We start from the raw sequence: 26634 nt of genomic DNA on the forward strand, positions 1-26634 counted from the left end.
GGCACTAAACAGTTCAAGCTAAACAACTGTCTTGCCTATCCAGAGTATCTAGTTCAAGTCCAATGGGGACTCCACAGCTATTCATCCACACTTCATGTGTTTCCACTAGTTTGGCCAGTTGTCTCTGTACATTTTCCCATCATGATCTTGATGTCCCTTGCTTGTAGAATCCCTCCTCTGTCTTATTGATTGAACTCCTGGAGCTCGGCCTGGCACCCAGCTATGGATCTCTGCATCTGCTTCCATCAGTCATTGGATGAGGGCTTTATGATGACAGGGTTTTCAGCCATCTGATCACCTGAGTAGGCCAGTTTAGGCATGCTCTGGACTATTGCCAGTAGACTAAGGTGGGGTCATCCTTGTGGATTTACCTGGGAACTTCCCTAGCACTCTGTTTCTCCCTATTACCATGATGTCTTCATTTATCATGGTATCTCTTTCCTTGTTCTCCTACTGTGTCCCTATTCTAACTCGAACCTCCCATTCCCCTATGTTCTCATCCCCCATTGGCCGCCCTCCCTTACCACACCTCACCCCAGTTTGCTCATGAAGATCTCATCTATTTCTCCTTTGTTGGGCTATCATTGTGTCCCTCTTAGGGTCCTCCTTGTTAGCTAGCCTCACTGGAACTGTGGGTTGCAGTCTGGTTATCCTTTGCTTTACATCTAGTATCCACTTATGAGTGAGTACATACCATGTTTGTCCTGAGACTGGGTTACCTCACTCAGGTTGATATTTTCTAGTTCTATCCATTGGCCTACAAACCTCATGATGTCATTGTTTTCCTCTGCTGATTAGTATTAGTACTCCACTGTGTATATATACCACATTTTCTTAATCCATTCTTCAGTTGAGGGGCATCTAGGTTTTTTCCAGGTTCTGGCTATTACAAATAATGCTTCTATGAACATAGTTAAGCATGTATCCTTGTGTTATAATTGAGCATTCCTTGTGCCCAAGAGTGGTATAGCTGGGTCTTGAGGAAGACTGATTCCCAATTTTTTGAGAAATTGCCATACTGATTTCCAAACTGGCTGTACAAGTTTGCACTCCCACCAACAATGGAGGAGTGTTCCCCTAGCTCCATATCCTCTCCAGCATAAACTGTCTTCAGTGGGTTTTTTTTTAATCTTAGCCATTCTGACAGGTGTAAGATGGTACCTCAGAGTTGTTTTGATTTGCATTTCCCTGATGAATAAGGATGTTGAGAAATTCCTCAACTGTTTCTCAGCCATCTGAGATAATTCTCTGTTTAGCTCTGTAGCCCATTTTCTAATTGGATTGTTAAGTATTTTGATGTCTAGTTTCTTGAGTTCTTTATATATTTTGGAGATCAGCCTTCTGTCAGATGTGGATTTGGTGAAGATCTTTTCCTGTTCTGTAAGTTATCATTTTGTCTTATTGACTGTGTCCTTTGCCCTACAAAAGCTTCTCAGTTTCAAGAGGTTCTATTTATTAATTGTTGCTCTCAGTGTCTGTGCTACTGTTGTTATAATTAGGAAGTGGTCTCCTGTTGCATTCAAGACTACTTCCTACTTTCTCTTCTATCAAGTTCAGTGTAACTATATTTATGTTGAGGTCTTTGATCCACTTGGACTTGAGTTTTGAGCATGGTGACAGATATGGATCTATTTGCAATCTTTTACATGTTGACATCCAGTTATGCCAGCACCATTTGTTGAAGATGTTTTCTTTTTTCCACTGTACAGTTTTGGCTTCTTTGTCAAAAATCAGGTGTTCATAGGTGTGCAGATTAATGTTGGGATCTTCAATTTGATTGATCCACATGTTGGTTTTTATGCCAATACCAAGCTGTTTTTGTTACTATAGCTCTGTAGTAGAGCTTGAAGTCAGGGATCGTGATGCCTCCAGAGGTTGCTTTATTATACCGGATTCTTTTAGCTATCCTGGGTTTTTTGTTTTTCCATATGAAGTGAGTATTGTTCTTTCCAAATCTGTGAAGACTTGTTTTGGGATTTTGATGGGGATTGCATTGAATCTGTAGATTGATTTTGGTATGATTGCCATTTTTACTATGTTAATCCCATGAGCATGGGAGATCTTTCCATTTTATGATATCCTCTTCAATTTTTTTCTTCAGAGACTTAAAGTTCTTATCATACAAGTCCTTCACTTGTTTAGTTAGAGTTACCCCCAGGTATTTTATATTATTTGCAGCTATTGTAAAGGGTGATGTTTCTCTAATTTCTTTCTCAGTATGTTTATCATTTGTATATTGGAGGGCTACTGATTTTTTTTGAGTTAATCTTGTATCCTGCCACATTACTGAAGCAGTTTCTCAACTGTAAGAGTTCCCTGGTAGAATTTTGGGGTCCCTTATGTATACTATCATGGCATCTGCAAATAGTGAAAATTTGACTTCTTCCTTTCCAATTTCTATCCCTTTGATCTCCTTTTGTTGTCTTATTGCTCTAGCTAGAACTTCAAGTACTATATTGAATAAGTATGGGGAGAGTGGACAGCTTTGTCTTGTTCTTGATTTTAGTGGAATTGCTTTGAGTTTCTCTCCATTTAATTTGATGTTGGCTCTCGGCTTGCTGTAAATTGCCTTTATTATGTTTAGGTATGTTCCTTGCATTTTTGATCTCTCTAGAACCTTTTTCATGAAGGTTTTGGATTTTGTCAGAGGCTTTTTCAGCATCCAATGAGATGATCCTGTGTTTTTTTTCAGTTTGTTTATATGGTGTATTATATTGACTAATTTTCATATGTTGAATCATCCTTGCATTTTTGAGATGAAGCCTACTTGGTCATGATGGATAATTTTTTTGATGTGTTCTTGATTCGGAAGTTTTCAGCTTTTGCTCTGAATCATTTACTTATCACGAGATGTTGTTGTATTCTGTCATTTGCATATTTTATCGAGTATTTTTTTTTGCATCATTGTTCATGAGGGAGATTGGTCTGTAATTCTCTTTCTTTGTTGCATCTTTGTGTGGTTTGGGTATCAGAGTAACTGTAGCCTCATAAGAAGAGTTTGGTAATGTTCCTTTTGTTTCTATTGTGTGGAACAATTTGAAGAGTATTGGAATTAGCTCTTCTTTGAAAATCTGGTAGAATTCTGCACTGAAAGCATCTGTTCTTTGGCTTTTTTTTTGGTTGGGAGACTTTCAATGTCTGTTTCTATTTACTTAGGGATTATTGGTCTACTTAAATAGTTTATCTGATCTTGATTTAATTTTGGTGTGTGGTACCTATCCAGAAAATTGTCCATTTTTTTAGATTATCCAATTTTGTGGAGTACAGGTGTTTGAAATATGACCTGAGATTTTCTGGATTTCCTCGTTGTCTGTTGTTATATCTCCCTTTTCATTTCTGATTTTGTTAATTTGCATGATCTCTCTCTGCCTTTTGGTTAAGTTGGATAAGGGTTTGTCTATCTTGTTGATTTTCTCAAAGAACCAACTCTTTGTTTCATTGATTCTTTGTATTGTTCTCTTTGTTTCTATTTTATTGATTTCAGCCCTCAATTTAATTATTTCCTGACATCTATTTCTCCTGGGTGAGTTTGCTTGTTTTTGTTCTGGAGCTGTTAACTCACTAGTGTGAGATTTCTCTATCTTCTCTATGTGGGCATTAGTGTTATGAATTTTCCTCTTAGCACTGCTTTCATAGTGTCCCATAAGTTTGGATATGTTGTACTTTCATTTTCATTGACTTCTAGGAAATCTTTGATTTCTTTCTTTATTTCTTCCTTGAACAATTGGTGATGCAACTGGGCATTATTCAGTTTCCATGAGATTGTAGTCTTTCTGTAATTTTTTGTTGTTGTTGAAATCTAACTTTAAGCCATGGTAGTTTGACAAAATACAGGAGGTTATTCCGTTTTATTTTCTGTTGAGATTTGCTTTGTGACAGCATGTGGTCAATTTTAGAGAAGGTTCCATGGGGTACTGAGAAGAAGGTATATTCTTTTGTGTTAGAGTGTATCTAATTTCCTTAGGTTGTATTTTTCCTTCAAGTGCTTTCTGTAGGGCTGAATTTGTGGATAGGTATTGTTTAAATCTGTTTTTTTTTCATGGAATAGTTTGTTTATTATGTCTATGGCAATTGAGAGTTTTGCTGGATATAATAGTCTGGGTTGGCATCCATGGTCTTTTAGTGTCTGCATAACATCTGTCCAGGACCTTCCAGCTTTCAGGGTCTCCATTGAGAAGTCAGGTGTTATTCTGATGGGTCTGCCTTTATATACTACTTGGCGTTTTTTACCTTTGCAGCTCTTAGTACCTTTTCTTTATTCGGTATGTTTACAGGTTTGATTATTATGTGGTCAGGGGACTTTTTTTTTTGGATCCAGTCTACTTGGTGTTCTGTAAGCTTCTTGTATCATTATAGGCATTTGTAGCAGGAATCTTAACCAGTCTTATTAATAAAAACAAACCTGGGGCCAGTTATTGGGGTGAATGCTGGAAGATCAGAGAAGCAGAACAAGCCACAGCTACCTTACCTTGCCAGTTCCTCAGCTGTTCCTGTTTCCTCAGACTGGAAGCCTCTGAGTCCTCATCCAGAATGAATCTCAGCTGAACTGCTACTCACAGCCTGAAAGCTTAACCAGCCAAAAGCTTCTAGTTTCTGGTCCTCATGCCTTATATATCTTCCTGCTTTATGCCTCACTCCGTGGGATTAAAGGCTCATTTTCTGGGATTAAACGCGTGAATCACCATGCCTGACTGTTTCCAATGTGGCCTTTAACTCACAGAGATCCAGACGGATTTCTGCCTCTGGAATGGTAGGATTAAAGGCGTGTGCTACCACTGCCTTCCCTCTGTGTTTAATATTGTGGCGATTCTCTTCTCTGACCCCAGATAAGTTTATTAGAGTGCACAATATTTTGGGGAACACAATACTGCCACAGGCATTTCCTTCTTTAGGTTGGGAAAGTTTTTTTCTGTAATTTTTATTGAATATATTTTCTGTGCCTTTGAGTTGGTATTCTTCTCCTTCTTCTATCCATATTATTTTTAGGTTTGGTCTTTTCAGGCGTCCAAAATTTCCTGGACGTTCTGTGTTATGATTTTTTTGGCTTTAGTGTTTTCTTTGACTGATGAATCTATTTTTTCTGTTGTATCTTCTATCTCTTGCATTCTGTTGGTGATGCTTGCATCTGTAGTTCCTGGTTGTTTACTCAGATTTTTCATTTCCAGCATTCCCTCAGTTTATTTCTTCTTTATTGCCTCTATTTCAGTTTTCAAATCTTGGACTCTTTCCTTCACCTGTTTAAATTTTGTTGGCCTTCTTTAAGGAATTTACTGATTTCTTCCAATTATTTGTTTGCCTTTTCCTCAATTTCTTTATTGATTTCTTCCAATTTATTGTTTGTCTTTCTTCCATTTCTTTAAGGGAATTTCTAATTTCCTCTTTACAGGCCTCTATCATCTTCTTAAAGTCATGTTTAAGGTCGATTTCTTCTGTTTCTTCTGTGTTGGGATGTTCAGGTCTTGCTGATGTAGAACCACTAGGTTCTAATGGGGCTATATTCATCTTAATGTTGTTGACTGTATTTTTGCACTGGCATCTACCTATCTCTTCCTCCACTCAGTGCAAGTGGTGTCTGTGTCTTGGGATCCTCTCTTAGTGCGGTCTGATTGGTACTTTTGGTCCAATGGGATCTCTTGTTCCCATCAATGCTTATGGATGGATTTTGTGTCTTAGGGAGCAGCTCTTAGTCCAATCAGTGCGGGCAGCCTCTGCCTCAGGGAGCAGTTTCAGTCTCTGAGGTAGGGTGGGGTTTGTGGGAGGTGGGGCTTGAGGGTTACAGGCTCTGATGGGGAATGGTAGTAGTCAGATCTGTCTGCAGGAGACCTGCCTACTGGCCTGAAACTGGGACTGCAATGGGTGGTGGTGTCAGGGGCTCAGGATTGGGCCCCTAGGCCTAAAGCCTTGAGGCTGGGAAGTTTGGCTATGAGGACAAAGACTCACCTCAGTCCATTCAGTGCTGGCAGGTTCCCCATTCACTCCATTTCCTTTTAACAAACACTTTAGTAACCACACATACTGCTGCTCCCCAGATGTGGAAATCCCCATGTCCTTATCACATCCTGGAGTATTGCCTCTTCTGCACAAACTTTACCTCCAGTCCTGGAGTGCCGGATCTCTCTCATCTCTGAGCCCACAATGTTGGTTGCCAAATGTCTGGTGTTTCCTGTTGTACTGGATGTTCAAAGAAGGAAAGACCCTTCAGAATTTAATTTTAGACTCTTTGCAAGCATGAAGGAACAGTTTCTGTGAACTGAACCTTGAATCTCTGTTCAGAAGCTTACTTACTGAGCGTACAGAAAAGTTGTGTTTGGGATACTTTGAGTTCCTCCTCCCACCAAAGTCTATTCTAGATGTTCTCTGAAGGAAGTCATCGTGCCCCTGCCACGTCAGCCCTTACTGTGCACTGTTTGCAGTACCCAATAATCCAAGACCTCCAAGCATGCCTGGATATTCTTGTGACTAAAGTCATGAAATGGAAGAAAAACCTCTTCAGAAAAACAACTCTATAAATCATAGAATACAGTCACTGTTCTCTACTGTGATTTCTTCAAGGTCTAGATAGTATCAAAAAACAACTAATACATTCTGCCATTAGCCAAGATAGAGTGAGAAGCAACTTTTTCATTCTTATGTTTACCCTGGATACAACGACTCTACCAGATATCCACTATAAACTGCTTTGTCTTTAAGTGACTTGTAGTGTCCTGATTGGCATTACCTATCACTTTACAAAGACTCCACTGGTCCCTGGGTCAGACTCCCTAAGTTAGACCTCCTGTGACAATATGTTGTATAACCAGAGTGAGGGTCACATAACATGAGAATCAAAGTCTGGATTTGGGGTTCTGGCTTCAGCAGCTGGCTTGGGTAAATCAACTGTTTCCCCACACAGGTTGTTTGATGGTCACATACCTGTATTAGCTATCACGGACACAGAGATGATAAAGAATGTACTAGTGAAGGAATGCTATTCTGTCTTCACAAACAGACGGGTAGGTAACTTTGTTTATTAACATAAAATATAAAGATTTGTGTTTGTTATTTGTATCTATGTGTATATATGTGTGTCTATATGAGTGAATACCATATGTGTGTAGGTTATTGTGAAGGTCAGAAGAGTGTGTGGGTGTTCCAGACAGTTGTGAGTGTCCTGACATGGGTGCTGGGAACTGAACCTGGCTCATCCAGAAGAGCAGCAAGTGCCCTTAATTGTTGAGCCATCTCTCCAGTCTCTCCCTTTTGCTGATGCAAAGCTTTATATTTTACTTATTCAATTAATTTTGTTTGGATGGTTTGCTTATTTAGAGTATACACTCTGTAGACCAGGCTTAACTCAGAGATGTGCCTACCTCTACCTGCCTATGCCTCCCAAATTCTAGGATTAAAGGCATGTGCCACCCCCCATCCCCTCCCAGCTCTACTGGATATTTATTTTTATTTTTTATTATTTATTTTGGGGTTTTCAAGACAGAATTTCTCATGTGTCTGGGCTGTACTAGAACTCACTCAGTGGACCAGATTGTCCTTGAAATCACAGATATCTACCTGCCTCTGCCTCCTGAGTGCTGGGATTAAGGGTATCCACTGCAACCTCATGGCTACTTACTGAATTTTTAAAAAGTGAAATAAATATAGATTCACAGTGGCTACCACAATAATATACAAGCAGGATCTGGGCATTCATTTTGCTAATAGGAAGTGTAAATATACTATATTATTGTCATGTAGTTGCAGATGAACACTGTTGTTATCTAGATTGTGTTTGTATTTCCTGTCTCACAGGACCTTTCTCATGTCTGTGTGGTGAAGTACTTAACCACAGGTCTAGATTTGTGTGATGACAAGCACTGAGAATACAGAGCTGCTCCTTGATCAGGCAATCCCCTCTTGCCTGCCCATTAGCTACCATTTTCAGCCTGTTGTCTTACTTCACCTTGTATATCCAATTTCCTTCTCCATGGATTGTGGGGTCAGTGTCAAGTATGTTGACTATTTACCTGGTCCATCTGTGTATGTTTGCTTGAATACAAATTATGCACTTTTGAGATTTGCTCTTAAACCTATGGCTTTATTTATTTATTTTGTGTAAGGTATGATGCTAAGTTCAATGTTCTCTCTCTTTTCTAAACCATGCCTATCCCACTGATCTATCTGGGAAAATCTATTGGTTCTCTCATTCTACCCTGTGGGTTGTGGGGATTGAACTCAGGTTGATGGGATTGGCAGCAAGCCCCTTTACCTGCTAGCCATCTCTCTGGCCTCATTCAGCCTTGGGTCATTTGGTGAAGTTGGCAGAAGATCTAGTTTGCAGCTGCCCTTCATCAAGTGGAAGCCATTTCCATTTCTTCCTGTTGTGCTGAGCACTTTCATACAAGGGTGTGTTGGGAGACTCCACAGCAGTATAAATTATACATATGGAAGGTAGAAGGAAGTTCCCACCAGGGAAATAGAATTATGTTTTCCCATTTATCACTGTATAAAGAAGTAAGGGAAATGGATTTCTACAGCATTATTCCTAAACAAGCAAACAGCTCCAGAACAAAACAAACTAGGACTAGAGAGGTGGCTTAGTGTCTGAAAGCTCTGAAAAAGGATGGGGAGTTGGTTACCTACATCAATATCCAGCGGCTCAAAACCTGTGTGAGCCCATTCTCGGGTTCCTTGTGGCTTTACCCAGCAGGTCCAAATAGAGGATAATCAGGACCATGGGCCTGAGTGCAGGTGTCTGAGATGGTGTGCACTTGGCTCTGCTGGGGGAGGAGGTCTTTTGCTCCACCCCTTGGTGTCTCTATAAAAACCCTGGGCCAGAGACAGTCCAGGCCTGTTGGAATAGGTTCCAGGCCCTCTCGAGGCTATCCTTTATTTTCTATCTGTTTATCTCCGTGATATTCTCCACAATAAATCCTTCTATCTAATATTTCCTGCTGATCTCACTCAAGAAAACTCTTGGAAGCTGTGGGGGTGGTGAGTAAACGCCCCACAGAATGGCACCATGAACAGGGACTAAAGAAAAAAGAAAAAAAAGGGACTAAAGAAAAAGGGGGGAACAAAAAGGGGGATTAAAGACAAATGAACAGTGACTAAAGACAAAGTAATAGAGACTAAAGATAAAGGAAAATAGTTTTATTACAGAGTTTTTGGTGAAAGTCCTGAGTCAGCCCTGCCAGTGGAAAGGCATGCAGGTGTTATGAATATATATATACATTTTTTGGGGAGGCAGGGGTTTTATCCTCGAGAGAAAAGGAAAGCAGACTGGAAGGATGTCCGATGCTGCAGCGAAATTCTCTTCTGTCAAAATTTTCTATCTTCTATCCCTTTCTTAATTTCTATCTGTGAAATAAGTATAAGGTATAGGGTAGTAATATAGTTTAGGAAAAACTTAGAAGTGTAAGATTGTGTAGGAAGAAGTAAGGCAACTAGACAGAAAAACTCTTTAATTTTCTCACTTTGGGAGCTATAAATGCAAACTGGGGAAAAAATCTTTCTTTGGGCTTTATGGGTAGTAAAGCTCTTCTTTGAGCTTATGGGGAAGAAAAAGTTTCCTCTGGAAGCTTTTGACCTGGGGACAGCTGAAATGCTAAGTCCAAGCGGCAGGAGAAAGTAATTTCTCCCTGAGGCAAAAATGGGGGTGTAAGAAGTCCAAGTTTAAAGTTGGGAAGTTTTGGGAAAAGTTGGTCTTTCTCCTGGGGAAAAAAATCTTTCTCTTAAACTATAAAGCGTTTCTTGGAAAATGTGGGGGGAAAAATCTCTCTAAAAAGCCTTAATCTTTCTTAAGAAACTTAAAAACTAAAGACTCTAACCTTCTCTCTCAGAAAGACGAGAGTAGAATCCCCTGAAGATATTAGTATGGGGACCATCTGTGATTAACTCTAAGGGAAAACAACAAACTTAAGACAGCAAAACCTCTAAGCTCTCTTTCAAGCTTTAACAATCCTCCCTGCAATGCAGGAGGCAGGACCAAGTTTCTAAAAACCCCTTCTAAGCTCTGTCTCTTCAAGCTAGTAAAAGACAGTGGGTCAGAGTACCCTGAGGGAAACGCTTGGGGAGAGTAAGGGTGAAGAGCTACAGGGTGCCCAAAAGGGCCAGAAACTTTACCTGAGAAAAGCAAAAATGCCAAGCTTTTCAGTTACAGCCAAGCTGAGGCATCAAGGGTTTTGTGTTGCCAGAGACTTCCTGCCTTGCCCACAGTCAGGACAAATCCTTGTCACCCGCCAGTCCCACAGCCGCTCAGACCCATCCAAGCAAACACAGAGACTTATATTGCATACAAACTGTATGGCCGTGGCAGGCTTCTTGCTAACTTTTCTTATATCTTAAAGTAACCCATTTCTAGAAATCTATACCTTGCCACGTGGCTCGTGGCTTACCAGCATCTTCACATGCTTCTTGTGCTGGCGGCATCTGGCCGCCAGTCCTTCTGCCTTCCTGTCCTTTTATTTCTCCTCTCTGTTAGTCCCGCCTATCCTTCCTGCCTAGCCACAGCCGATCAGGTTTTATTTATTGATCAATCAGAACAACTTGACATACAGACCATCCCCCAGCACAGCCAAGTGCAGACCATCTCAGACACCTGCACTCAGGCCCATGGTCCTAATCATCCTCTATGCGGACCTGCTGGGTAACGCCACAAAGAACCCAAGAAGGGCTCCCACAGGACATACAGAACATCCCACAGCAGTTTTGTTTCTGAGTGAGTGATTCAGAATGAAAAGGTGCTCCTAATCATCCTAATGAATGCAAAGATCCCCTGAAGCAATGCAAACTCTGTTAGCATTGTATCCTCGCTTTTGACCAAAAACCCAGGGGCGACTGGCCAGTGTCTCTGAGTTGGAGTGCATTTTGGGGATACTAGGGTTCCTGCAGTTGTAAACTTCCTGGAGCACAGAGCTGAGGCAGGAAAGTGCAGGACCTGGGGGAAAACTGCTAATAAAGCTAAAGCTGGTGGGAACGGCACAGTTGTGCACTTTCCTACAAGTCCTGGGTTGATAGGTCCACAGCTGCAAAAAGAAATCTGAGAAAAAGCTTTCCTATCAGAGTAAGGACCTTTCTGGGAAAACAGTAAAGCTGAACTGTGTCTGAAGCAGTTGTGCTGCCGAGTCAGAACGCTGTCTGGGGAAAGAGCCCAGCCAGGGCAGAACAGAACTATCCAGGAGTAAAGCTTTCTTTTCTGTCAGAGAAAGCACCTCTTTGAGAAAGCTTTGTTTCAACTGACTCCCTTTGAGATGAGGGAGTGTAGCCCTGAGGGGTGATTGCCTCTGGCATAAGCTCTGTCTTGAGCACCCAGACAAGCAAAAGCAACCCACTGGGGGACTGGGCCAGGTGAAGGCCTGATGAGGCAAAACACACGTCCTAATGGGAGTTTAGAAATGGCAAAAACCTCCCTTGTTAAATTTTTCAGTTTGTATGCAAACCACGCAGACCCCGAAAACAGAAACAGACAAAAAGCCCCTACCTTCAGTAGCAGGGAAACCACTGCTCTAGTGTCGGAAACCGTTTCTGGGGTAGAGGGGATAAATTGAGACCAAACTGGGAACTGTCTGAGAGAAAGACTGAAGAAACAGAAGGGACAGATACCTCCCCAGAAAATGCATGACCTGAAAAAGCTGCTAGAGTTTGAGGCAGATTCGGGGGGAGAAAAAAAAGCCCCTACCTCCAAAGGCAGCTAGCAGAGAAACAGAGCCACAGACAGATACCTGAAGCTCTGCACTTGGGGGGGGGGGAGGAACAAGCAAAATGAGATAAATCAGTGGGCGAAAATCTCTGAAGGAGCTATGGAAAAGCTGTTGTAAATGATCTTCTTTTTCACTGACTGGCTAAAACAAACACAAGCCCCGAGGAAAGTTGCTATCAGAAATGCCAGCCTCAATGCGCTAACGAGGCAGGTGCGGTTCTGATTCGGGGGCCAGTGTCTAATGAAGGAGAGACACCTGTTGAAGCCAGCTGAGAGACCAGAAACCTCCCAATGTCCCATAGCTGAAAATGTAAGATGCTTGTTCAAATCTCCCGTTGCAAAAGCAAAAAACTTTGTTCAAACCTCCCGGGCAAGAATTTGTAAGCAAGTCTGGTAAAAGAGAACCAGTTGACTCTCAAACATGATAAGAAGTATGGGAAATGATATAAGGGACTGATATGGAACTGATATTATTAGGGACTGATATAAGGGAAATGCATTCTGGGAAAGGTAGTTTTTCCGCTAAAGATGGCGACATTGCCCTGAAACACTTTTGTCAGCTCTAAACTTAAAATACAGCTTTTAAAAATAAGGAGGAAAATTGTCTAAGGGTTTAAGTGTCAGTTCCGATGAAAAATTGAAAGGATACGGAACTAGGTGCTTCACGGTTTGGGGCTCTGTTGGTAAAATGCCTTATTTACCCTAATAGCTGTGCAAAATGTTTACTGTAGTTGGATGACAAAAGCTACCTTTAAGAGCAAACAAGCCACTTTAAAATCCTTAAAACAAGGGAAAGCAGTTTATACACTGAACTTTGTCTTAGATATGAAAAAACTTGTTGAAATTAAAAAAGTTTTTTGCCTTTTGAACAAACTGCCTGCAATGAGTAATTCCATTGCAAATCTAATAAGGAGACAAGGAAACAGGCATTCAGAAAAGAGATGACTGCTTTATAGATGGGAAACAAACTTCAGAAAATCTAGCTGTCTTACAAAAGAGTTGCTTTACCTGAAAGTTCCTAATAAGAAATCAATGTTAAAAATCACAACTGCTAATAACATCAGGAGTTAAAGCTAATGAAGTGAAAATACTAAATCCTGAAACTCAAATGAAATGGAAAGATCCCTGCTTGGGATTATGGAAGGGTCCTGATCCTGTGTTAATGGGGTCGAGGACATGTTTTTTCACAAGAGAATGAAGCTCAGTGGTTACCGGAGCTTCTGGTAAGGAGCGTAGAACTAAGAAAAGTCAGCTCCAATGACATTTCCTATAAAGAAACCAGAATGAAAGTGGCTCGATTAGTGTTTCTGAGGTTTTGTCACTGGTTAATGCAAACAGTGAGGAAATAAGAGTTCAGAGCTGTGCTGCTTTTGGCTTTACTAGCGCCTTTAGAAAAATACCTTATATCACCTAATAGCTGTGCGGTATTGGCGAAGAGCTAAATGCTGTAATTTCACCCTCAGCATGAAGTTTTTCAGTAGAGCAAACCAAAAGTACTGCTGTGAAAGAAACGTTTGTTTGAATTGAAGTTATTAGGGGAGCTATTATGAATTTGGGTGAAGGGACAGCCTCTAGTTAAAAACTGTTTACCGCTGACAGTGCATCTCTGCCAGTTCAAAAAGGCCAACTCCCAACTTTGGGGTATGGCTTCGTCCTGAGAATGTTACAATCCCCTAGCAACAAGTATCACAACTCTATAATGACAACACTCACTAAATCTCAGCGCTTTATAACAAAGCTAATTATAAACTGTAAACTTTAGAAATGATATACGTATTTCCTGTCTAGTTAAGAGAATCTTTCTGATAGAGATGGTGATAATAATTAAGAGTAAGAAGTAGAAAGACAAATATAAGATACGTGAGTTTGTAAAAATTCTGTCTTGTTAGATCTGTGTTAAGAAATCTTTAGGTGTTTGCTAAGTTAGATATATGCTAATGGTAGCCCTATATAAGTTTGTAAAATAGATCTATAGAGTTCCTTTAAGAATATAAGCTTGTAAGAAGTATCTAAGGTAGTCTTAAGACATGTAGTAATAAGCTTGTAAGATGCTAGTTGTAAATGTAAGTTTAAATAAGAAATAAGATGGAATGAATATAAGTATATAAGAATTAATAAGAAATATATTTGCTAAAGTAGTTCTATAGTTTCATTAAAGTATAAATAAGTAGATATTAATATGTGAGTTTGTAAAAATGTGTAAATGTTGAGTGAGTTTATGCTTAAGCACATGTTATGTGAGTTTGTGAAAAAGTGTAAATGTTAAGTGTGAACCTATTAATGTATATGGTGAAAACACCTGAGACACAGGATATAGTGTCCTAGTAGACTGCAAGGTAGGCAGTCTGAATGGTTTCAAAAGCTCCAGAAGGCGCTAAGAAGCTAAGAATGGCAGACGCCAGAACCAGCACAAGGCATCCGCAGCTGAGATCTGTGGAATATCAACGCAGCACAGAAAAACCTGAGCTAACAGCAAAAAAGGTGCGGTTTAAAATATTATTATAACTAAAAAGGTCTGTCTGTGAGAACAAAAGTTGCAGAGATGCTTGTTTGAACAAAAATTATTAACTGCAAAAAGTTTTGGTTGAAAAACGTCTCTTCATATTTGGAAGTGAAAGCCTGATACCAGAATTTATTTCTTGTTTGAACTTTTTGAACTTAAAATGAGATAAAATTACAAAAACATTTTGGTTATGGATTTCTTCAAATTTGGAAGGCTAGTACCAATATTTATCATTTGAATTTTGGTACTTAAATGAAATGAACAATAGAGATTTCATTGCAAAGGGACAATTTTGAGCTTACTTATAGTAATGACCTAGGAACATTATTCTGGAATTGGGTTAAAAATGGAACTGTTTAAATGAAGAAATTTATTTCTACCTAGAATCAAGATGCAATTTTGTGTATGCATATATGCTTCATTAACTGGTGATTTATGAATTGTTTTGTGGAACTGTTTATGTAAAAATGGAATTACTTATGGAACTGGTTTTGTGTTACAAATGCAACTGTTTAAACAGAAAAGTTTGGGTTTTCTAACTAGGCTTGAGATTTTGCTTAAAATTATAAAGAAAAGGGAGAGTTAATATTCCTTAGTCTATTTAATTTAAATTGTTGTTTGAGTGGATTAATGTCATGTTTTGTTAGTAAGAAATGCAAATGGGGTATACTAAGAGACTACTTTTAAAGTGTGTAAAGAGTTTTATTAAGAAACTGCTTTTGCCGGGCGGTGGTGGCGCAAGCCTTTAATCCCAGCACTTGGGAGGCAGAGCCAGGTGGATCTCTGTGAGTTCGAGGCCAGCCTGGGCTACCAAGTGAGTTCCAGGAGAGGCGCAAAGCTACACAGAGAAACCCTGTCTCGAAAAACCAAAAAAAAAAAAAAAAAAAAAAAAAAAAAAAAAAAAAAAAAAAAAGAAACTGCTTTTGGATGTTTTGCTAAGTTTTCAAAGTGTTAATGGTTAGATTGAAAATATTGCCTTTCAATATGGGTTTGTAGGAATTGTATAAGTTTGGGTTCCTCTAACTAGGTTTGAGTTTTTATTTAAAAATTATAAAGAAAAGGAGGAGCTATGAGATTGAATTATGTTCGCAGAAACCTATTGATATTAATGCACCCTGGTTTTGTGGAGTTGAGTAAATGTTTAAGGTGATGTGAATACATCGAAGTTTTTCCTATGTTCTGTTAACAAGAAAATTCAAATGACTGAGTTAAAGTTGTAAGACGGAGAAAATTGTTAACTATATATAGCACCATATATGCTAATTCAAATGGTTCTGTTAAGAGTTTGCTTTGAGTTGTAAGATTGAGAGAATTGTGACTATGTATAGCGATATTTATGTTAACCTGTTAATGGTAATGATGAACCTAAGGGATTTTTTAGGTTTGTAGTAGCCTTAAGAGTTTTTACTTTAGAAAGGGCTTGAGGCAGCTAAGACTGCTGTAGTCACCTTGGACCTAATTCAAAAGAGAAATGCCATCTATATCATCCTCTACTCCCATACTGGGAGGTGTAACAGCTATGGAAATTGCTGTAAGCCATTAATAGTTTTTTTTTATATATATATTAAGAAGGGGAGACCTGTGGGAGCCCGTTCTCAGGTTCCTCATGGCCTTACCCAGCAGGTCCGAATAGAGAATGATCAGGACCACGGGCCTGAGTGCAGGTGTCTGAGATGGTCTGCACTTGGCTGTGCTGGTGGAGGAGATCTTTTGCTCCACCCCTTAGCATCTCTATAAAAACCCTGGGCCAGAGACAGTCCGGGCCCGTTGGAATAGGTTCCAGGCCCTCTTGAGGCTATCCTTTATTTTCTATTTGTTTATCTCCGCGATATTCTCCGCAATAAATCCTTCTATCTAATATTTCCTGCTGATCGCACTCAAGAAAACTCTGGGAAGCTGTGGGGGGGGGGTAAACACACCACAAAAACCACCTCTAACTCCTGCTTTAGGATTTCCAACTCTCTCCTCTGAATACACTGAGCACACATGTGCAAATGTTCATACACACATATACACATACATACATACTTATCATACATACATATCATATCATACATACATACATACATACATACATACATACATACATACAATAAATCTTAAAAAACCCAAGGATCAAATCCTTTAAGTGTCTCAGGGCTAGGGAGATGGCTCAGGAGTAAAGGACCTGAGTTTGGATCCCCAGAATCTATATAAAAGCTGGGCATAGCAGCATGCATGTGTTACTTCAGAGCTCTGTTTGGAAATAGGTAGATCCTAGGGGCTTTCTGGCTAGCTTTTTAGACAAACCAAGACCTACTACATTCAGTGAAAGACTCTGTCTCAGAAAATGTAGTAGAGAGTTATAGAGGAAGATGCCACACCTCTGCTCTCCAAATGAGCAAGCACAAAGACACTGTAGTCTAAACACACACACACACACAACACACACACACACACACACACAATCATGCACACACACCCCATATGAAGACATACATTTTCACATTGCTAATGTTGTCAATAAAGAGCTGCAGAACTTGTTTGTTGCAAAGATAACTTTCTATCTTTCCACAAGCTTTTGCCATCTGTATAGTTCTAGAGAATCTGGTATATCTTGTTGCCATCTTCTCCCCAATCCTGGAACTAATTTTCCAACACAGAGAGATTTACATTTAGAAGGATCCTGGAATATAAAGGTTTGAAAACTCAATAGGCCACCCAGTGAGCACCTGAATTATTATTATGGATTGTGAGGAAATTCTGACTATTTTTTGCATCTGGCATGAGGGTTGATCCATAGTAAACAGTCAGTAACTAACTGTTATACACTGATATCAACTTAGGACTTTTGCAACCATGGAAAATTCTGGACTTACAGAAAGCCAAATTTGTAATTTTTTGAACTCTAGGATTTTACCCCCATGGGGATTATGAGAAAAGCTGTCTCCATGTCTAAGGATGAGGAATGGAAGAGAATTCGAGCCTTGCTGTCTCCTGCCTTCACCAGTGGAAAACTCAAAGAGGTGACTCAAAGGACATTTAGGTGAAACGTTTGTGTGACTTGAGTCCCCACACTTAACTATGGATGCCTTTGTGTTTTGTATTTAGATGTTCCCCATCATTGAACAGTATGGAGATATTTTGGTAAAATACTTGAGAAGAGAGGCAGAGAAAGGCAAGCCTATCCCCATGAAAGAGTAAGTAGTGATCCATGTACTGCGGTTCTGGGAGAGGAAGGGCAACTGGGGCAGAAGGGTCATCATCTGTGTGTCTCACATGGTCCAGCTGCTCCTTCTTCCCTTTACACACTAGATGACAAAATATTCAATTAGAAAAGAAACATGGTCATACCAAGGTCATGAGGTAGGGGGAGGGTAGGAGGGGAAGATGCTTGGTTAATACTGAGGTGATTTCACCTGTCCTGCCCAAGAATATGAAATTTTCAGGCTTCTTGGTGCATGTGTTAAATTCCCATGTCTCTCTCCTCAGAGTGTTTGGGGCCTACGGCATAGATGTGATCACAAGCACGTCATTTGGTGTGAATGTTGATTCCCTCAACAACCCAAAGGACCCTTTTGTGGAAAAGGCCAGGAAGCTCATAAGATTTGATTTTTTAGACCCATTATTCATGTCAGTAGGTATGTATGATGGTTCTTCTGCCTTTTGACCCACTGCTTTTGTTTGTGGCCATGTTTGTCAGTTCTGCCTTTCTCTTCCACACTTACCAACAGCTCTACTGGTGTATAATTCACCCCCTTAAAGACACAATCCAATATTTTTAGTGTATTCAAATGTATATAGCCCTTACTTTTGTTTTAAAACTTCATTTTTCTTTCAGACTGTGTTGCTATAGCTGGCCTGGAAGTTGCTGTGTAGACCAGGCTGATCTTGAACTCACAGTGATCCCCTTACCTCAGCCTTCTCTGTGCAGGGAGTAATGCGTATGCCACCAGTCCTGGCTTTGATTTAGAATTCTTTTATTTATTCTTTGACAGTATCATATAGGTATACAATCTATCTTGATTATACCTACCCCTAACCCTCACCTCCCTCTTCCCTCAGACACCCCAACACATCTTCCTCCCAATTTATGTCCCTTCCCTTTTGAGTCCAATGTGTGCTTCCTCCCAGGATGCTGACCATTATTATTGGTGTGATCTCATGCAGGTGGTCAGAAAATGAGTGGGTTTGATGATATTGTGTTCCCCAATATATTGTGCACCCTAATAAACTTATCTGGTCAGAGAACAGAACAGCCACTAGATATAGAGGCCAGAAAATTGTGGCACACACACCTTTATTCCTAGCATTCCAGAGGCAGAAATCTGTCTTGATCTCTGTGAGTTCAAAGCCACACTGGAAACAGCCAGGCATGGTGACACATGCCTAGGAAGTGATGGCAGGAATCAGAAAGGTATATAAGGCATGAGGACTAGGAACTAGAGCCTGGTGATCTTTTAGGCTTTTAGCAGTAGTTCAGCTGATATCCGTTTGGATGAGGACACAGAGGCTTCCAGTTTGAGGAAAGAGATCAGCTGAGGAACTGCCAAGGTGAGGCTGTGTTCTGTTTCTCTGATCTTCCAGCATTCACCCCAGTACCTGGCTCTGGGTTTGTTTTTATTAATAAGACCTTTTAAGATTCATTCTACAAGTGGGCCATGCCATGTCCATGATATGGCATCTCACACCACCACTCCTGGATTTTACTTTATTCCCACACCCTCTTTTATAATGTTCTTTGAGCCTTGAGTGGTGGGGGTGTTGGTGTAGATGCTCCATGTAGGGCCCAGCACTCAATAGTCATTTATTCTCAGCACTTTAATTACGTAGGAGTCTGCATTGACTGATGCTCCACAAGGCCCATTACCAATGTCAACTGGAAAGCAGGAACACCTGCTTTGATGTTTTTGTGGCATGTGGAAATCAGAGAATAGCTTACAGTAGTTGGTTCTCTCCTTCCACAGTATGGGATGCAGGGATGAAATCAGGTTGTTAGGCTTGTGTGCAGGACTCTTTAGCTGTTGAACCATGCCAAAAGCCCCTGTCTGTACTTTCTGGATACCACACAAACTACAGGAACAGAGTTAAACCCAAGAGTCAGATTTGTTCCCTTGGCTACTCCAAAGTACAGAAGGAGCATTATGGTGGTGACCCAGTGTGAGCAAGGCCACATAGAGAATGGTTTCTGGTGGAGACTTGGTGACTTATTGTTTAAATTGCTTCATGATTTCTCTAAATGACACTTGCATTTCCACTAAAACTTATTTTTCTATCTATCCTTTCCAGCACTCTTTCCATTTCTCACCCCAATATATGAGAAGTTAAATGTCTCCATATTCCCAAAGGATTCAATAGCATTTTTCAAAAAGTTTGTGAACAGAATGAAGGAAAATCGCCTGGATTCTAACCATAAGGTAAAAATCTTAGAGGTAGTTCCCTTAGAGTTCCATGGTTTAATAATGTGTTGGGCTGTGAACATGGGAGCTGTGTAGTGCCCTTCATGTATCACTAAAGGTAGATAGAGAAGGCTAGATTGAGAGAGAGAAACAGGGAGAATATTAATATTTCTGGGAAGGAGAAATTAGTTTTGAAAAATTGATTGAAAATAAGACAAGAATTAAACCTTTAGCAATAGAAATGAAAACTAGATCTTGAATAAGGATTGAAATTTTAAAAAATGACAAGGCACAATACCTACACAAGACAAAGGCCACCAAATTTCCAGCACAGATGAGAGAGGACCTCACAAAGCCTCACACCTTACTGAAGAACTATTGGTAGTTGATGGCTGCAGAAGGAGGGTGTGGCAACCAGCACGTTTCCCCTGTACCAGTGGATGGCCCCACAGCCAGACACATGTGGGCAGCACCACTTGGACTCAGTGGGTTATTAAAAAAGAAGAGGTCATGAAGTTTGAGGAAGAAATGTTATAAGGGATAGAGAAGGGATCGAATGGAGGAAATGGTGGGGTGGATATAAACATATCTCATTGTATACATGTAGGAAATTCTATAAAAATACATAAAAATAATTTAAAAGGGGGAAAATACTATTATCATCTCCTTCAAAAACATTCTCAAAAATGAAGGCTATTGTTTAAATTTGTATCTCTTGTAATTTATTGTAAATGTGGTTGATGTGGTAGCTGCATGGCTTCCTGGTTTAGCCACTGGTACTTTTGTTCTATGATGACTCCAGCAACACTAACTTGAGTAATCAAAGCTTCTGCATGGCTGATCCACCTCTGACCTCTGACCTCACCATTAACCTTCTATTTTCGCTACTTCTCTTTCTACTTCCAGCACCGAGTGGATTTTCTTCAGCTGATGATGAATGCTCATAATAATTGCAAAGACAAAGAGTCTCATAAAGGTAAACAAGGACTCTCAGGACTATGGACAAGGAAGCTCTCAAGCAGTGGTCAGGCCACTCAGAAAATGTATGGGAAGGTTTTCTAGCAGAAGAATACCTCTGTGGAGTTAATCAAAGAAGGACAAGCGTATTGTTTCCAGGGAATTTTCTAGAAGCACAGGGGCACAAGTGTGTTCCAAACATGAAAGTTAGCTATGATGAATTTTCAGTGGTCTCTGTGTGTTACCCAGGTCTTTCCCAGCACACTGACTAGGAACTCTGCCTAGACATCTGACTCCAAACATCCAGTCAGGAGGCATGTACCCAAATGGTGCTGGTGTTTTCTTGCAGCCCCTGCTGTACATGTGTTCTCTACCTTAATCTGTGCTAAAGATTTACTTTTCTTTGTGTGATGAATAAGTGACATCTGAGGAAAGTCTCTTTGTACAAACACACTGGTTCTTTTGATTTTTTTTTACACACAAAAATCACTTATACATTTTTATCTTCTTCAGGTAGCATATGCACGTATGTGCACATGTATACACCCCATGCCTGTGTGAATGCCAGAGGAAGGCACCAAGTGTCTTCCTCAACCACTCCCTGCCCTATTTCTTCCACACAGTGTCTCCTGTTAGACCTGGAGATGGTTGGCAGTCAGAAGGTGCCGGTAATCCATAGGGTTAGTGTTACAAGTGTGTGTTAGCACACTTGCCTTTTTACATGGCGACTGAGGATTCAAACTCAGGTCCTCATGCTTATGCAACACATGTTCTTATCCATTGAGATATCTCTAGAGCCTCATAGGTATGATTATATTTTAATTTAAAACCATTATTACTATCATGGTTGCTAATTTTCAGACTTTAATCTCCATGTGTGCATTAGTAGCTAATGTAAAGGGATTTTTCGTCCTTATATATTTGCTTATTTCTAGTCCATACAATTGCTTATATAAAACAATATGATCTTCTAGGTCCCAATATTTGCTTTTTAAAGTCATCATATATTTTATGTTTCAAATTTTCTCCAGTTTGTCCACTTGAAACCCTTTCATGTGATCAGCTAACTTCAAATTCTTATATACCACTTCATCCCTTTTAGGTTAGATCTCACATAGCCCAGGTTGACCTCACATCATGGAGTATCTAAGAATTACCTTTTAACATCTATACTATCATGCCTAGTTTATACAGTCCTGGGGATTGAACCTATGGCTTCAAGCATGCTAGGCAAGCTTTCCACCTACTGAACTTAATTTTGATTTGTAAATAGATATTAATTTTAAAAATGCCCACTGATTGTGGGTTTATACTCCAGTTTCAATTTAGTAGCAAGCACTTAAACTAATTGGAAGAAAATAATTGCCAACAACAGAATCACAACACTCATGGAAAATGTTTACAACTGCCTGTAACTGTAGCTCTATGGGCTTCAATGCCATCTTTGCCCTCCGTGGGCACGTGTACACATGCGCGAGCACACACACATAAAAGAAATTTAAGCTCTAGCAAAGGACTGGAGTTCAGTTCCCAGAACTACCTCTGAAAGCTCAAAAGTTTCTAAATCTCCATGTCTAGGGATCAGATGCCCTCCTCTGGACTCCATGGGCAACACACACATCACACACACACACACACACACACACACACACACACACACACACACACGGGACCCCTCTAGTCACACACAAGTACACACAAATAAAAATAAAAGCAAATCTTAAAACAGAATAAATTATATGTCTTGAAGTTGCCCACTGATGATGATGAGGACCAGAGCATAAACCAGGGGACATCCTGGCTGAAGCAATCTTCCCCTTCTCTGGCTGTGTCACATGGATGTGAGAGTGATAACAGTCCCAGGGAGACTGAACAGCTACTCCATATTTATCTCTAGGGAAATAGGAGCCTCATTTGATTGTCTCCTCATCTCATCTGTGATGGTCCTCCCTGACCTGTTTTCCTGAAATATTTTCTTACTTTCAGCTCTGTCTGACATGGAGATTACAGCCCAGTCAATTATCTTTATTTTGGGTGGCTATGAATCCACCAGCAGCACGATTTCCTTCGCCCTGTATTTACTGGCCACTCACCCTGATATCCAGAAGACACTGCAGGAGGAGATCGATGAGACTCTGCCCAATAAGGTGAATGGATGGTGCTTGGAGGAGGAGGAAAAGGAGACACTGATCACCCTTAGTGGTGTGTGTGTGTGTGTGTGTGTGTGTGTGTGTGTGTGTGTGTGTGTGTGTGTGCTGCGTATCACTAGACCTACACTAGGTATTTTTCTAAATCACTCTCCACTATGTTTTAAGACAGGCTTTCTCACAGAACCTCAAGCACATCAATTTTTTAGGAATTCTCCCCAATGATCACCAGCCAGGCCTGTACACAGTGTCTCCCATCCCAATGCTGGGATTATAGATGTTTGCCACTGTGCCTGACTTTATGAATGATGTGTATCTGACTCAGGCTTGCGTAGTAGACACTTCACAATTTGAGACATCTTTAAGCCCCAAGTAATAGTTATTCTAACCACTTTGTAAAGGGCTAGATAGATGGCTCAATGGTTAAGAGCACTGGCTTCTCTTTCAGAAGATCCATCCAGGTTTGATTCCCAACCCCAAATTTTAGTTCTCAGCCATCTGTAATTCCAGTTCCAAGGGATGTGAAACCCTCCTGTGACTTCTGTAGGTACTGCACTCATGTGATGCTCAAAACACATATTTTGGCAAAACATAAACATAAAATAAAATAATTATAGCCCTTTTGAAATGTATTGTAAGTGCATAGGACCTTTTCAATGCTGAATTCAGCTTTGGAGCTACTGAGAACTCAACAGTACAATTCATACCTATTAAAAGTTAATGTAAAATCCCAGCACAAATCTTTTTCTTTCTTCCCAGGAATCTCCCACCTATGATAAAGTGATGGAGATGGAGTACCTCGACATGGTGTTGAGTGAAACCCTCAGATTATACCCAATTACTAACAGAATTTTTCGGACTGGTAAACAAGATGTTGAAATTGGTGGTGTGCTTATTCCCAAAGGGTCCTTAGTGATGGTACCAATTTATGCTCTTCACCATGACCCAGAGTACTGGCCAGAGCCTGAGGAATTCCACCCTGAAAGGTAATAGAATCCCAGGAGTGTTATACCACCCTGAACCATGTATGCCTGTATATGCTATGATGTCTCTTATGGGAAGATGATCTAAATGTGATTTTGCATCCATTTGCATTCTGTGATGAGAATGTTCAGAGAAAAGGAAGGAAATGGAGAGGGGATGAGAGACAGGGAAGAAAATATGAGAATTTAAATAAAGAGTGTTTTTCTTCCTTTACCTCAAGTAGCAAATGACCAACTTAAGTGTGAGGCAGGACCCATTTTCCTTCAGTCTAACTGGCACATGCTATTCAGAGATGAACCCAGCATTATCCTGAATGGACTTTTAGAATTTAGAGATCTATCCCCCCTTTTTTCTCACATTACCCTGTCTCCTCTCAATCCTACAATGTTGATTCCCTAATTGTCCTCCTCCTGTTTTCATGTCTTCTATTTTCTTGTGGCTCATGAGTTTAATTAGTGTTGATTGCATAAGTGTAGTAGGTAAAGGAGTTATTTACTGGAGAATGAACAACTCACCAATAGCTACATCATGGAAGAGAAACTACCCCCTACTCCAAAAATGATTGTCAATAGCTCTTCAGGGAGGTAGCACCTCATGATCTCCCTCCCCCATCCATGACACAGTGTATCAACATGGGTCCTGTCTTGTGTAAGCAACCAGAGCTGCTGGGAGTGTATGAGTACAATGGCTGTGTCATGTCCAGATGATAGTGTTTCACAGCACCTCTTTCATTCCCTTACTCTTATGTTATTCTGCCCCCTCTTCTGAGATGTTCTCTGAACCTTGTTGGGAATGATATTGATGTCCCATTAAGTGCTGAGCACTCATACATCACTGTTTTTCAGCAATTTGACCAGTTATGAGTCTCAGTGTTAACTGTCTCCCTCAGCAATCAGAAGTTCTCTGATCAAGGCTGAGAGCAGCACTAATTTTTTGTATATCAACATAAGTATTTGGCAGACAGTTTGATATGATGTCTACTTAGCAAAACAACAGTAGTATATTCGCCTTAGAGCCTATGACCTCCATAGCCATTAGATTTTGAGCAGATTTGCAGTACCAGGCATTAATTCCCTTTGTAAATTGGAACTGCAATCTAACCAGACAGTGGTTGGTTACCCCTATCCCATAACACCATAATTACACTAGAGAACACAGAGGATAAATAGTCTGTCAAACAGCAGTTGCCTTATCTACCATCTGGAAACTCTTACAGGGTAAGGGAGATGGAAAGGACCTTTAGTGTACAATTTCTTACAGCCAACTACCTGGATGCTGAAGTTCAATGATCCTTTCCCCAAATACCTGTATGTTACCATTTAGATGTCTAATAGCAAACACATGTATGCAGCTCTTATGTTTCCACCCTTTGTTGACTTATCATTACTCTGTGTCTCCAGGTTCAGCAAGGAGAACAAGGGCAACATCAATCCTTATGTATACCTGCCCTTTGGTAACGGACCCAGGAACTGCCTTGGCATGAGGTTTGCTCTCATGAACTTGAAACTTGCTCTCACTAAAGTGCTGCAGAACTTCTCCTTCCAGCCTTGTAAAGAAACACAGGTGAGGGGAAAACTATCTCTGTAAATGATGTTTTATGGGAGACAGTTTTTTTCAACTGAAGGTTCTGTGTATAAAAACAAATCTGTGTGTTTGATGTTTGCTAATGAGTTATTTGTATCCAGGCAAGAGCTGAGTTGCCTTTGGTTCTGGCTCAATATAGAACACAAGTGTAGCATTATGAAGAGTTAGTGTAGGCCAGTATGACAGGATTACATGCATTGTGTTTGAAGTTGCAGTCATGTCCACTGGAGATTAGATTTGTCACATGCCATCAAGAGGTGCAATGATCATGTCTTCATGTTTCTTGAGTGGTGTATTCTTCTTTAGGAACTCACAGAAGCTCTCCTCTGACAGTCTTGTCAACCACTGGCTATACAGTAACAACTCATATATGGGGTCAGAGATGTTTGTCTGTTGGAAAAGTACTTACTTGGCATGCAAAAAGCTCTGGTTCCAATCCTCAGGACAGCATGAAGTAGCAGTGGTGATGCATACCTGGAATCCCTGCACTCACTGGGTGGAGGCAAGAGGGTCAGAAATTCAAGTCATCCATAGCCACTTTGTGAATTTTGAAGCCAGCATGGCCTACATGACATCCTGTATAAAAAACAAAAGTACAAATTCATGATGCCTTATCCTTTCCGCAATCCTAAAATAATTTACCCAGAGCGTGGCTTTAAAAGATCATCTCTGACTTCCCATGTGATGCTAAGTTGAGTATCATTATTTTAAAACACAATTGCTGGGACTCAAGAGATGGCTCAGTGGTTAGTGCACTAGCTGCTCTTACAAAGAACCTGAATTCAGTTCCCAACACTCACATGGTGACTCACAACCATTTGTACCTCCAGTTCCAGGGCCAATGATGTCCTTCTCTGACTTCTGTTGAGACCTCATACATGTGGTATATACACATGTGTAGGAATAACACTCCTATACATAAAATAAAATAAAAATCTTGAAAAGATTGCTAGATAGGATGAACATCAAACTTATGAGGCATCTTGATGGTTCTGCCTCACTTCTCAGGAGCTCTGCTCCAGAAAAGAGGTAGCTGTCATATTTCCATAAATCATATATCCTCTCCTTCATATGCTGTTCTTATACTTCAAGTTCTTGTTCATTCCCCAATGAATCTTCCTCTTGGGTTTATTTCCTCATTTCTTTATACTCTACTTTGGGCTACTGGAGCTTGTTTTTCTATCACCTGTGCCAATACTTTGTAAATAATGCCTCCAGCTTAGTTGTGTTTTTTTTCTCTCACTATTGAAGGATATCCCTGTCTTTTCTATATCACCTCATATTAATCTTTCCACAATCTCCAAAACGTTATTGTGAAGAGTTTCTGCATTGAAAGCCATTGGTAAATGTTTTGAAGCATACCTTTTAATTCTAATATTCTTCCATAAAAATACTGAGCTAATTTAAAAA

General features: G+C 40.2%; 1 protein-coding gene across 1 annotated transcript in view; it reads left to right on the plus strand.

The window, feature by feature from the left end:
• LOC114687726 (cytochrome P450 3A11-like) overlaps positions 1–26634 on the plus strand; it is a 44569-nt gene that overhangs the window by 16416 nt on the left and 1519 nt on the right. Inside the window, exons 4-12 of the mRNA XM_028862361.2 lie at positions 6893–6992; positions 17066–17179; positions 17265–17353; positions 17646–17794; positions 19443–19570; positions 20459–20528; positions 22496–22656; positions 23416–23642; positions 25041–25203. Of these exons, the coding sequence (XP_028718194.1) occupies positions 6893–6992; positions 17066–17179; positions 17265–17353; positions 17646–17794; positions 19443–19570; positions 20459–20528; positions 22496–22656; positions 23416–23642; positions 25041–25203 (1201 nt within the window). The remainder of the gene's footprint in view (positions 1–6892; positions 6993–17065; positions 17180–17264; positions 17354–17645; positions 17795–19442; positions 19571–20458; positions 20529–22495; positions 22657–23415; positions 23643–25040; positions 25204–26634) is intronic.

The sequence above is a fragment of the Peromyscus leucopus genome, unplaced genomic scaffold (genome assembly GCF_004664715.2).
Source record: "Peromyscus leucopus breed LL Stock unplaced genomic scaffold, UCI_PerLeu_2.1 scaffold_1272, whole genome shotgun sequence".
NCBI lineage: Eukaryota > Metazoa > Chordata > Mammalia > Rodentia > Cricetidae > Peromyscus > Peromyscus leucopus.